We start from the raw sequence: 13,821 nt of genomic DNA on the forward strand, positions 1-13,821 counted from the left end.
TGGTTTTTAAAAACCCAGTGCTTCAGATTACATAAATTTGTCCCAGAGTATCAGGAGGCAACCACCTTGCTGAATCTAGGCCGGTCTGGATTTGGTCAGTGCCTGGATGGTTGTTCATATGGGCACCACATGTATGCTCCCTTGGATGATGGAAGATAGGTAGGATATACATGTTGCTAAATAAATCCTATTTTGTAAACACTATCTTACCTAGTTTGATCAAGTTTAGCAATGTCCAAACATATGCAAAGTGATTACATTAACTAGCCTCAGAAGATTGTGGACTTATTTAAATATAAAACTAAATGCATATAATGAATTAGTATTTTTATATGTTGTACTTTTCTTATACAGATGGAGACAGCTCCTTCATTAGAACTGATTCTAACAGAAGACCATGATTCATTAATGGAGAAGATGAACAACTGGAATTTCCAGATATTTGATCTTGTTGAAAAAATGGGAGACAAATCTGGAAGAATCCTTAGTCAGGTTGGTTGTTCCTAGATATATGTCATTTGTTACACATGAACACCTTCTAGGCTGTGTGTGTGCTGTTATAGAATTATGCTATTTTTCTAAGCTTACATGTGGATAAATGTTAAATGTAGGAAATGTTGTTTTGCCTTTAGAGAACTTTGGAATATCCCAAAGTGGGGAGAGAGGATGTGGTGCCATAAGAGTGTGTGTGCCCCCCATCCCCACCCCAACCTGTCCTTTATTTTGCTCAACCTGTCCTGTATTTTAAAAGGTAGTGACCCTACTTTTAAGTCTTGATAGCACACATTCTTGTGAATTATACATAGAATTCTTTTAGAGAGCAGGAATTAGATGGTTTTTACTAATTAATAACTAAACCTCTTTGGTTAGGAAACCTCAATAATTGGTTAGTAGTAAAATTGCATTAGGTTTTAACTTAAGATATCCATAGCTTGATCTGCTTGTGTAAGGTGAACCACTGATCTTTTCCCTATACCACATCCCATATTCTAGAGAGGCTCTTCACTCTCAGGAGCAGTTTTTGGAGGACAGAGTGAGTGAGAAAGCCTGTTCTGCTAGTGCTTCTGCTTTTTGGATGCAGACCTAACAGCTTTATCCACTTCGTTGTTTATTTATATAAGCCATCCTAACATTCTTAGTATTCAATATATTTGATCCTAATTTTTAATTATTAATTTAAAAAAATTCTAGTTTTGTTTTAAAAGACAAAATGTAAAAGCTAAAAAAAGGAAGCATAATTAATTGTACATTAACTTTCCTTACAATAAAAATAATTATATTCTGTGTTCAGGTTGCATTCACATTGTTTCAAGACACTGGTTTATTTGAAATTTTCAAAATTCCAACTCGGCAATTCATGAACTACTTTCAGGCACTAGAAAATGGTTATCGAGACATTCCCTGTAAGTAATACCTTACAACATTAGGATTATTTTTTTTTTCTTTAAGCCACACTGCGTAGTTTATCATGTTAGTCCTATTTTCAAATATCTGATGCTGCAATGTAATGCTATGATAATGATGGCTGGGTTTCTTTTATTAATGTTTTTCATATGTTATGGAACAATAACAATAAATAGATTTAAATTGCTAATAATGTGATAACAAAAATGGATAAAATGAACTGTATGCATGTAAATCATTTGCTAGCTTCGTAAATACAAGGAGATAATAATCAGTCTTGTAGAAAGTTTAATGCTGAAACTTTTAAATAACTTGGACTGTCTTTTAATTTTTATTCTTTATTCTTTCTCACATACACCAGCAGTATTCAAACCCATCTAAATAAGCTCCCCCCTCCCACAGTGTTAGAAACTAAGATAAAGCTAGGAGCTAAATGGCACCTTATGGACGCAGCAATGGAATGTTTAGGCACACTTTTTTATAACAAGAATACAAAGCTGAAAATGAATGAACTGCAGCTAAAATATTATGTTCATTTTTCACATGGTCTAGACTTTCCCCTGCCCACGCCCTTAATATTCTTAAGAGGGTCTCTTCTATAGTCTTCAGAGAGTAGCAGGAAGTGGGGAGGCAGAAAAAGGTCCTCCTTTCCTTCCATTCTGCAGTTTTAATCTGAAATCTTAGGCACAGTACTGTGCCCAGAGCTCAAAAACTGCTCACCCTAATGAAATTCCCTGTCGCAAATGTGCCTAGAACAAAGGGAGTTTCAAACACTGTCCTCCCATTCAAGGAATTTTAGGAATTTTAGTTTTCTTGGTGGTAGAATGCTAGGGGATTTCTGACAGAATTATCAGCAGCCACCTAAAGCATTCACATATCTATTTTTCTTATTGCAGACAAACTTTAATTTTGAAACAACTCCTACCTTCTTCTTTAACCCTTCCTTTACTCTACCATGCCATTATACTTGTCTGCAACATTCTTGAAATATTCTTGAAAAACTTGCGTGGAAGATACTTTGAGAAATAGCTCAAATAGCTTATTTGTAACAGCTAATACACCCCATGCTGAGCTTTTTTTGGTACATAATTGTGGGGTTTGAGTACCTTTAGAAGGTTGACACATTTGTCACTCCCCTCCCCTCTGTACTGTCATTAGAGGGTGGGAGACCTTTCTGGCCAGTAGGCCAGATCCTTATCTCCCCTGAGGGAGGGTGCATGGGGCCATCAATCTGTCAATCATCTGGTGATTTGAAGTCCCAGTTGCCTCAAATGGGGTGGGGGGTGGGGGGTGGGGAGGATGTCTGAAAGCCCTATGTAAAAGGAAGAAATCCTGTGTGCAGGCAATGCTGTCAAAGGGCCAGATTTTTTACCCCACCAGTAAGGAAGTGTATGAACTTTCAGAGAACAGCTGGCTGTGAATTACAAGAAAGCTAAAGTCATAGTGCTTTCAAGAAACTATAGGGCCCATAGATGCTATATGGATAATCAGTTGATCGAACAAGTTAAAAGTCTTTAAATACCTTGGCCTTATTTTTCAGTCAACAGGGTCATGGGGAGCACATCAGAAATATGCAAAGGAAAAAGCATCTCAGAGTGCCAAGATTCTGACACGCTTTTTCCATACGAAAGGTGGCAATCGCATGCCATCAACACTTAAAATGTTTAAAGCTAAATCCCTAGCACAGTTATTATATGGGGCTCAGATTTGCACAGGCGATCGCCTTTAATCTACAGAAGCTATTAACTCTAAATTCCTAAGGCATTTTTTTCCTCTTCCATCCTGTGTTCCAAGTGCTTCACTGCTAGCAGGTTACAGATAATAATAATAATAATAATAATTTATTATTTGTACCCCGCCCATCTGGCTGGGTTTCCCCAGCCACTCTGGGCGGCTTCCACAGAAACCAAAAAAACATTAAAATATCATACATTAAAAGCTTCCCTGAATAGGGCCGCCTTAAGATGTTTTCTGAATGTCAGGTAGTTTTCCATCACCTTGACATCCGATGGGAGGGCATTCCACAGGGCGGGCGCCACCACCGAAAAGGCCCTCTGCCTGGTTCCCTGTAGCTTCGCTTCTCGCAATGAGGGAACCGCCAGAAGGCCCTCGGCGCTGGACCTCAGTGTCCGGGCAGAACGATGGGGGTGGAGACGCTCCTTCAGGTATACTGGGCCGAAGCCGTTTAGGGCTTTAAAGGTCAACACCAACACTTTGAATTGTGCTCGGAAACGTACTGGGAGCCAATGTAGGTCTTTCAAGACCGGTGTTATGTGGTCTCGGCGGCCGCCCCCAGTCACCAGTCTAGCTGCCGCATTCTGGATTAGTTGTAGTTTCCGAGTCACCTTCAAAGGTAGCCCCACGTAGAGCGCATTGCAGTAGTCCAAGCGGGAGATAACTAGAGCATGCACCACTCTGGCCAGACAGTCAGCGGGCAGGTAGGGTCTCAGCCTGCGTACCAGGTGGAGTTGGTAGACAGCTGCCCTGGATACAGAATTGACCTGTGCCTCCATGGACAGCTGTGAGTCCAAAATGACTCCCAGGCTACGCACCTGGTCCTTCAGGGGCACAGTTACCCCATTCAGGACCAGGGAGTCCTCCACACCAGCCCGCCCCCTGTCCCCCAAAAACAGTACTTCTGTCTTGTCAGGATTCAACTTCAATCCATTAGCCGCCATCCATCCTCCAACCGCCTCCAGGCACTCACACAGGACCTTCACCGCCTTCACTGGTTCTGATTTGAAAGAAAGGTAGAGCTGGGTATCATCTGCATATTGATGGACACCCAGTCCAAACCCCCTGATGATCTCTCCCAGCGGCTTCATATAGATGTTAAAAAGCATGGGGGAGAGGACGGAACCCTGAGGCACCCCACAAGTGAGGGCCCAAGGGTCTGAACACTCATCCCCCACCACCACTTTCTGAACACGGCCCAGGAGAAAGGAGCGAAACCACTGTATAACAGTGCCCCCAGCTCCCAACCCCTCTAGACGGTCCAGAAGGATGTTATGGTCGATTGTATCAAAGGCCGCTGAGAGATCCAGCAGAACTAGGAAACAACTCTCACCTTTGTCCCTAGCTCGCCGGAGATCATCAACCAGTGCGACCAAGGCAGTTTCAGTCCCATGATGAGGCCTGAACCCTGATTGGAAGGGATCCAAATGGTCCGCATCCTCCAGGCGTGCCTGGAGTTGTTCAGCAACCACACGCTCAATCACCTTGCCCAAGAATGGAAGATTTGAGACTGGGCGATAGTTGGCCATACTGGCCGGGTCTAAAGATGGTTTTTTAAGAAGCGGTTTAATGACCGCCTCTTTCAGCGGATCTGGGAATGTTCCCTCACAGAGGGAAGCATTCACCACCCCGCAGAGCCCATCGCCCAGCCCTTCCCGGCTAGCTTTTATAAGCCAGGATGGGCAAGGATCAAGGAGACAGGTGGTTGGTTTCACTCGTCCAAGCAGCCTGTCCACATCCTCGGGGGTAACGGATTGAAATTGATTCCATGCAACTTGACCAGACAGGGCTCTAGCACTCTCCCGCCCCAGCCCTGCTCCCACGGTGGTGTCTAGCTCCTTCCGAATATGAGTGATTTTATCTGCAAAAAACGTTGCAAAATCGTTGCAGGAGATCTTGGGGTCTTTACAAGGCCCCGATGGTAAAGGTGGTTCCGTTAAGTTGCGGACCACCTGAAAGAGTGGTATGTTTAGTTTATATTATGATAACATTTGGATTTAATTAAAAAATATTATTTTAGATCACAATCGAATACATGCAACAGATGTTCTTCACGCTGTTTGGTATCTTACAACAAGACCAATTCCTGGATTTCAGCAACTATATAGTGATTCTATAACTGGAGCAGACATTGGTATGTGACTTTGTTTGGTCTTCCACAGAGACCCCCCCCCCCCATAATATAAAATGAATATATTTGAAGTGGAGGAAATGTCTCCTATTTTTTTCTCTTATTACTTGTAGATTTCATGGTTGAAAGATAGAACTAACAGTCTATGTCATTTACAAGCACTGTGTGTCTGGTTTTAGGATAATTGATTGAATAATTGCTGACATGCTTTGCTTCCTAGCCAAGGAAACCGTTTCACTTAGATCTCTTATCCAGAATGAGACCTATATCTTCCTGCAGTGGTCAGCATGTTTCTAGCAACTAAAATACATTAGGCTAATATTTCTTTATTTAATTAAGAAATGAAACATCTCAGACTAAAAATACCTAAGGCTAAACTATTTAACTTAATTAGAGCTTTTCCTAATTATTCCAATGTAAAAATGAAATAGTCCTGAACATTCAAGGTCTTACTTTAATTAATATATACTCATCTTAAAATGTTCTGTTAAGTTTAACCCAGTATGACTTAAAGGAAATTGTTTAGCCTTAGTTTTACACAATAGAGATAAGAGATAGTGATAGTAAGGCAATATTTTTTAAAATTATGTGTTCTTTATATAATAAAATCATCATAATATCTTTGGGGGGGGACTTGAATCGCATTTGTGTCTTAGAAGGAAGTATGTATTTCTGATGCATCGCAATTACACGGGATCATACAGATGCAAGAAATACAGCTTGAATCTTCATTGTACCTGCTTGAAATTTGTACAGATTTCACTAACATTGAACAGAAAGTGAACAGTCATTCTTTTTGTGCAGTGGAATTGAGAAGTATTTTATTTATTAATATCATTAATGTAGTACAGCACAAACCCAACTGATAAAGCAGAAGAAAACCAGGGTTGGGGAACCACCAAATCTAAAGTTCTGCTGGGCTTCTACCATGAGGTGGAAGGTGGGGAACAGTTTCTATTTTCCTTTTTCCTTTCAAGGAGGGTGTGTTTGCTTTTTCCATATTGTTTTTAAATATCTCTTGCTACCAAAAAAAGTGCCTTACCAGCTAAATATAGAAGTGATAGTGCATTCAATGTGGGGGAAAGCAGGCTCAAACCTTCCTGAAGCCTGACACTCTCTTCTGCTACCCATGCACACACATATATAAACAGAGAAAATGATTTTTGGAAATAACATTTTAAAAAAATTGTTCAGAGAAATACCATTTCATTTTTGGAAATGTACGCCTGAAGTTAAGATAGTTAATAGTGAATGATATGCGTGAATTAGGCATTTGCCACACCCTGCTTATAATATCCTCATCTGATTTTGTTCACTAGGCGTTTTAACACATTTTAAATGACAACTGTACAATACAATTTTTGTTGACATATATAAATATTCATTACAATTTGTCCTCTTTGAATATGATTTCTCTGACTGTTGAGTGGTAGACTTCACTTCAAAATCCAGAAATACGTAACACGTGATTTCTTTCTCTTGAAGAATAGTCATTACCAACTTTCTGGTTTTTTTTTACCTTTTTAAAGATTATATTTTAAAATTTAAACTCAACACCGTGAAATCTGTTCCTTGATGGGTTTAACATAAATATTTATGGAGATGCTATCGCTGAATATTCTAAAAACGTAAGTTCATGTCTGTTTTTTCCCCCAGATACAGAAGATGATATTTCAGCTGACCGAGTTGCCTTTATTTCCTCCAGGAGTTGTGCTATGCTTGATGAAAATTATGGATGTTTAGCCTCAAATATTCCAGCCTTAGAATTAATGGCTCTTTATATTGCAGCAGCTATGCATGATTATGATCATCCTGGCCGTACAAATGCTTTTCTGGTAGCTACAAATGCTCCTCAGGTAGGATGTTTTGTCTTCTGGAAAGTTTCTGGTATTCAATTCAATTCCTGAAATTTAGCAGACACATGCATTAATATTTGCTGACTTTTAAATGTGTTTGATATATGGGTACTGTGCTAAAGGAAATCATGCAAAATCATATATTCCCAAACACATCAGAACAAACAAGATTAATAGTAATACACATATACCTCATCAGTGTTCCAATTATATAGTCTTACTGCACTTTTATATCAAGATTTTAAAACATAGCTGGATGTAATAGCAAAAAAGTTAAACATTGTAATAGGAAATTCCATTCTGAATAGCCAAGCAGGCTTCATAAATGAAAATTGTATTCAAACATAAGAAAAGTTATACAGCGGTACCTCGGGTTAAGTACTTCATTCGTTCTGGAGGTCCGTACTTAACCTGAAACTGTTCTTAAACTGAAGCACCACTTTAGCTAGTGGGGCCTCCTGCTGCTTCCGTGCTGCCGGAGCACGATTTCTGTTCTCATCCTGAAGCAAAGTTCTTAACCTGAAGCACTATTTCTGGGTTAGCGGAGTCTGTAACTTGAAGCGTATGTAACCTGAGGCGTATGTAACCCGAAGTACCAATGTAAATGTAATACATAACATAAATAAAACTGATAAACCTTGCAATATAGTTTTGCTCAAGAAAGCTTTTGATTGCCTGGAATGGGATTTTCCCCAATGGGCACTAGGACACGACCAAGTGTGTAATATTGTTCCTCCTGTTGCTTGAGGCAGGAAACCTCATCATATCAGCTTTTGGAAATACCCAGCTAGGATTTGATTTTGTAATACTTGATTAAATATAATTGATTTATAGGGCCATCCTTTGGTTATTTGGTTTGACTGTTTAAATGTTTTAAAAACATTTGGAGGAAATGTCACAACCACAGTTCTTCCCAATATTTTCAGGTACAACAACCTGCCAGCGGATTAATAGTAAAACATGGACCTTCTTGTACATTATCTTTGCTCTGTATTATCTCTGGAGTCAGAAATTTTATTTGGTCTATACATTTTTGTGAAATGTCAATCTTTAAAGGATGTGTATTAATTTTGCAGGCTGTGCTGTACAACGACAGATCAGTTCTGGAAAATCATCATGCTGCCTCTGCATGGAGCCTCTTCTTATCTCTGCCAGAATATAACTTTTTGCCTAATCTTGATCATGTACAATTCAAGCGATTGCGATTTTTAGTGATTGAGGCAATTCTTGCTACAGATCTTAAGAAACATTTTGATTTTCTTGCTGAATTTAATGCCAAGGTTTGTAGCCCACGTTTATGCCTGCATGTAGACTATATACCATAATGATTAAAACTTAGCTTTACGTATTTAGTTACCGTATTTTTTCGTGTATAGGGTTTTTTTTTATAAAAAAAGGTTTAAAATTGGGGCTCGTCTTATACACAGGTAGTGCTGGGGGGATGTTTTCTTAATTTGGAGTCCCCCCAAATCTTATACATGGGGGTGTCTTATACACAGGAAAATGCGGTAATTTTTTTTAACCACTGAGTCAAAAAAATCTTTTTAAGTGATGTACAGAATTATAATAATTATCAACAATATGCAGATAAGCTTAACAGAATTTACATTTGCATGCATTTACTGAAATAATTACTTTAGCAAGCATGCAGTACTATAACAATAGTATTTGTAGGTCAGAAATTCCAAAACATGGATGCCGTACTGAAATATTAACTCCTCATAGATATGGAACAAACATTATATGGCACTTGTAAAACTGCAGATCAAGCAGTCAGGTAGGTACATGAGGGAAGATTATTCTCCCAGGCAAGTGTGTCTACAACATCAGCCTAAAGCTGCTATTTTCCATACACTTAGTGGAGAGGGAGACCCATTGAACTGGGAGTCATGAATAGTATTGATTGTGCTGCACAATGTATAAAATAAATAATGCTCTTCCTTATATGATGAATGCCAAGTCCACTGAATCTAAGTCTGAAAGAAATAGACTGTGGACATTAGTAAACCAAAATACTAAAAACTGTTTTTTCTTCTAAACAGGCTAATGATGTAAACAGTCATGGTATAGAATGGAGTAATGAGAGTGACCGTTTATTAGTGTGTCAGATATGCATCAAGCTTGCAGATATCAATGGTCCAGCAAAAGTTAGAGATCTGCACTTGAAATGGACAGAGGGCATTGTCAATGAATTTTATGAGCAGGTAGGCCTGGGAAATCAGAATTTTTGAAAGATTTGTACAGTTTAAAGAATTTTATTCATATGTTTTGGTTATCTCTATAGATATGTGCATATGAAAATGTGCTCATAATTCTATACTCTTTCAGTGAATTCCACAGACAGGTAGAGGAGTCACTCAAGACTTGCCAAAAACAGTGGCTAGACCATGGCCTTTTCTAACCATATGGTGTTCCAACAAACCACAAGTAATCTCACAGATGAGCAAGCAAGCCATAGCTTGTTTCTCCAAAGCCCTTGTTTGTTTTCCAGCTGCTCTTGCCTTGTGCTTCTGTTACTTGATGAGCATCTGAGTTGGTGGCCCGTCAAATCATGGTTCAGCTAGGCTGTTGAGTTCAGACATAGTGCCAAACCAGAATGAAAACAAGACCTGGATCATAAGCCAATAAGCAGCATTGCCTTGTTTCCAACTCTGCTGTTTTGCTACTGCAACAGGATTCCACTTGTGCTCCTCTTCCCTGCAGCCCCACTTGTACCCTCAAAATGTCATCCAGGGGGTTGGGGAGGAAATTTGCGGGGAGAGGAAGTCATAGTGCATGAGTGGAATACTGTGTATGCAGTGTTGAATACTACCTCATAGCTTCACATCATAGTTTGCTACCAGAAAGCAAACTGTGGTTAGTCGGCTGGGTTGGGCTAGTCAGATATTCAAACAAATTGCACTTTGCCTAAACAAAACTTGACTTAGCATTAATATGTGGACTAGACCACTATGTTTGGTGGGATGCTGGTGGTTTTAAGACAAAATACATTCTTGCTTTCCTCCTTTCCAAGCAGCTGCATCAGGCTGTTGGGAATTTTCTAGCACCTGAAGTTAATTGATGATTTATTTTTGTTGAGAGAAAATGGACTGTGAACCCTTCTCACTTTCCTTGGTAATCTTTTTTAATAATTGCTGCAAGTGCCTCCGTATAGCACCTGGAAAATACCATGTTCTTCCACTTGGTCATAACTGATCACCTGTCAAACAACAAACAAGGGGCACCCAGTGGTTGTTATCACTCAGGACATTGTTTAAATGGTTTAATTATACAAAAAGATCTGCACAGTGTATCTTTCATAAAAGTTCTGGAAAACTTCTGCTATCACAGCTTTATCCCAGATTAACTGTTGGTTCCTAGATAATTTTCTTAATTTAATAAGTGTGTGTATAAAACTGTTTTAAGTGTCCTTTTGAACTAAGTAGTTGGATTTACTACTCATCCAACTAGGGGCTATCGGCAGGGTTTGAAACTCCCATTGTTTTAGGTGCATTTTGCAACGAAATTTCATTAGGGAGAGCAGTTTCTGAACTCTGGGTGCAGTACTCCACCTAAGATTTCAGATTAAAACTGCAGAATGGAAGGAAAGGAGGACCTTTTTCTGCTTCCACACTTCCACCTACTCTTTGAAAACTGGAGACCCTCTTAAGATTATTAGGGGGGTGGGCAGGGGAAGGACTAAACCATGTGGAAAATGAACATAATATTTTAGCTGCTGTTCATTCATTTTCAGCTTTGTATTGTTATAAAACAGCACGCCTAGACTTTCCATTGTTGCACCCATAACCGAGGTTTAAGGTGCCATTTAGCTCCTAGCTTTCATAGCTTAGCTTCTAACTATACTATGGCATAACTATAGCTTAGTAGGAAAAGTGCAACTGTGTCCAGTTGTATCATCATGCAAAAGTCTGTTTTCATGACCAATGATTACTGGCCATCAGCATATGGCAGCTGTAGATTGTAGCAATACTTATTTAAATATTGTATTTACATGCTGGGCATGGCACAAATCAGCTTTATATATTCCATGACTGCTCCCTAGAAAGTGTGATTACAGTGTAGTTTCATAAGGAAATATCTGCTGATAATGTGTTCTTTGTGATGCTCTATAAGACTAGAACAAATGTAACACAACTCCTTATTGAAATATTGGCTGTTCGTTTTTGTTTTATGTGTTCCAGTTACCAAACTTTGCACTGATACCCAATCTTTTCTAAGTGTTTGTATTTATGAATTTACAGGGAGATGAAGAGGCAAGTTTGGGATTACCCATTAGCCCTTTTATGGATAGACGTTCTCCTCAACTTGCAAAACTACAAGAATCTTTTATTACTCATATTGTTGGTCCTCTCTGTAACTCTTACGATGCAGCTGGCTTGCTTCCAGGCCAGTGGATTGATCAAAAAGATGATGATATGGAAAGCTCTGAAGATTATGATGAAGAAGAGTTGGACAGTGAAGAGGATGAGATGGAAGATTTAAGCACAAGTAAGTCTAAATACTTACTTAAAATACATACAGAATTTTAAATAGATTTGGATCTGGTTAATTTTTTACATTTGTTGGAAGCTGTTCAGAGTAGCTGATGGGAGGCATATAAATAAATTGTTGTTGTGTGATCCAGATATCATAGTAAAATATCACCATTACCATAAAGGGTAAAGTTCAAAGCTGCTTGAGTGAACTTTCCCCATCTTCTCTTCCTCCCTGAACACCAGCAATCTGTCTGACAGAGTCCCCTGACCCTCTGGAACATATATTGGGGGTGCATGTGAGGCTGCAGGTGAGAGGGAAAGCCCCATTTCACCAGCAGAATTCCCTTGGATCTGTGCTGCTCATTAAAACATTGCACCAAATTCCTTCATATTTCCATTTCCAATTAAAAGGTTCCATTACCCCCCCCAGGTCCTTTCTTCCTTCCATCTCACAAAGCTCGTCTTTCATCATCATTCTGAGCACACAGACCATTCTCCTTTAACCTTTAAGCACATCCTGCTCCATGTTTAATCAGCTAGAATGCCTAACAAAGGTGTATTCATAGCCATTCAGGTTGGTTCAGTATCACCACTTTCCTAAGCATAAGGAAAGTGTTTCATACTTGTTTAGCTCTCTTTTGAAAAGTGGCATTTCCCTCTTTTGCAGAACTACAGAGAAGAAAAAGCAGGCAGCGAATATTTTGTCAGCTGATACACCATTTGAATGAAAATCATAAAGTATGGAAGAAAGTAGTTGAAGAAGAAGAACTAAATAAATCAGAAGAGAGTAAACAGTCAGAGAATACATCCTTATGTCAAGCAGATGAAATTCAGGTTATTGAAGAAGCAGATGAAGAAGAGGAACGACATCAAGGAGCAGAAAAAACATTTTAAGAAGCCTTCAGAATGATATACAGTACTGCTCCAGAAATAATGTATTATTTCATATAATGCTGACTTTAGACTGACACAGTGAACATAACTGTAAGAGAGATTTGAATACTGTGAAAGGACATATTTTCTCTTAACAGTATCCCACTTCTATGCACTTTTACCACATGGAATTTGAAAACTTTATTCAAAGGTTGAATATTGCATTCCATGATGCAAAGATCTTATGCCCAAGTTGGTGTTCAAATACCTTGTTTTGCTGTCTTGCTGAAAACAGCTTCTTAATATTAAAGTAGTTATACCATTTTTGAGAAAAAAAATTTAGCTGCCTTATTTTACAAAGTCACCAGAAGTATTTTGTTTATAGGTAAAGGTAAAGGTACCCCTGCCCGTATAGGCCAGTCTTGACAGACTCTGGGGTTTGTGCGCCCATCTCACATCTATAGGCCGGGGGCCAGCGCTGTCCGGAGACACTTCCGGGTCACGTGGCCAGCGTGACAAAGCTGCATCTGGCGAGCCAGCGCAGCACACGGAACGCTGTTTACCTTCCCGCTGGTAAGCGGTACCTATTTATCTACTTGCACCCGGGGGTGCTTTCGAACTGCTAGGTTGGCAGGCGCTGGGACCGAGCAGCGGGAGCGCACCCCGCCGCGGGGATTCGAACCGCCGGCCTTACGATCGGCAAGCCCTAGGCGCTGAGGCTTTTACCCACAGCGCCACCCGCGTCCCGGTTTATAGGACCTACCAGTAATTGGGCTGAATACCAATACAGGTTTTGGAATTTGTATTTTATTTTTAATGTGGATTCAAAAATCACTGTTTCTTATATGTCAGTATGAATGTTACAGTTTACACCTGTTTGATTTGCAATTGTTTTATTAATTAAGTTTTCTTGGATTGATTTAACCATTAGATGACTGCAACCAGAATAGATTAATTCTGGATTTTGTGGTTAAAATTTAATCCCATGTGCATCAATTTGATGCTTTTTACTGTGGTGCACAACCTGCCATTTTATTTTATTTTGAAAATGTTCAGGTTTGCAGTGAATATCCAGGCTAGTTTGCTAAATAAACACCTGTTGCCTTGTTTTCATTGTTCTGTAATAGAACACAAAAGCTATCTCACTTTTGATAATGAAGGGACTGTATTCTTTTAGTCAATAATATTATAAATATGTTCCACTCTTACTCAGGATTCATGTTTAGAAACATGAGACAACAGATTTTATATTTACAATATTGTGCTAATGCTAGGTGTTCATTTAAAAAAGAGAGAGTCTACTTTTTCTTTGTATGTAAACCTTTGAAGAATTAAAAGATGGTTTTCT

General features: G+C 39.3%; 1 protein-coding gene across 1 annotated transcript in view; it reads left to right on the plus strand.

Moving 5' to 3' along the window:
* PDE3B (phosphodiesterase 3B) overlaps positions 1–13,821 on the plus strand; it is a 58,512-nt gene extending 44,691 nt beyond the window's left edge. The window contains exons 9-17 of the mRNA XM_082193088.1: positions 355–492; positions 1,292–1,403; positions 5,159–5,272; positions 6,926–7,125; positions 8,202–8,405; positions 9,168–9,329; positions 11,367–11,613; positions 12,268–12,858; positions 13,230–13,821. Coding sequence (XP_082049214.1) covers positions 355–492; positions 1,292–1,403; positions 5,159–5,272; positions 6,926–7,125; positions 8,202–8,405; positions 9,168–9,329; positions 11,367–11,613; positions 12,268–12,494 — 1,404 coding nt within the window. The 3' untranslated portion in view covers positions 12,495–12,858; positions 13,230–13,821. The remainder of the gene's footprint in view (positions 1–354; positions 493–1,291; positions 1,404–5,158; positions 5,273–6,925; positions 7,126–8,201; positions 8,406–9,167; positions 9,330–11,366; positions 11,614–12,267; positions 12,859–13,229) is intronic.

The sequence above is a fragment of the Podarcis vaucheri genome (genome assembly GCF_965113315.1).
Source record: "Podarcis vaucheri genome assembly, chromosome: 1".
NCBI lineage: Eukaryota > Metazoa > Chordata > Lepidosauria > Squamata > Lacertidae > Podarcis > Podarcis vaucheri.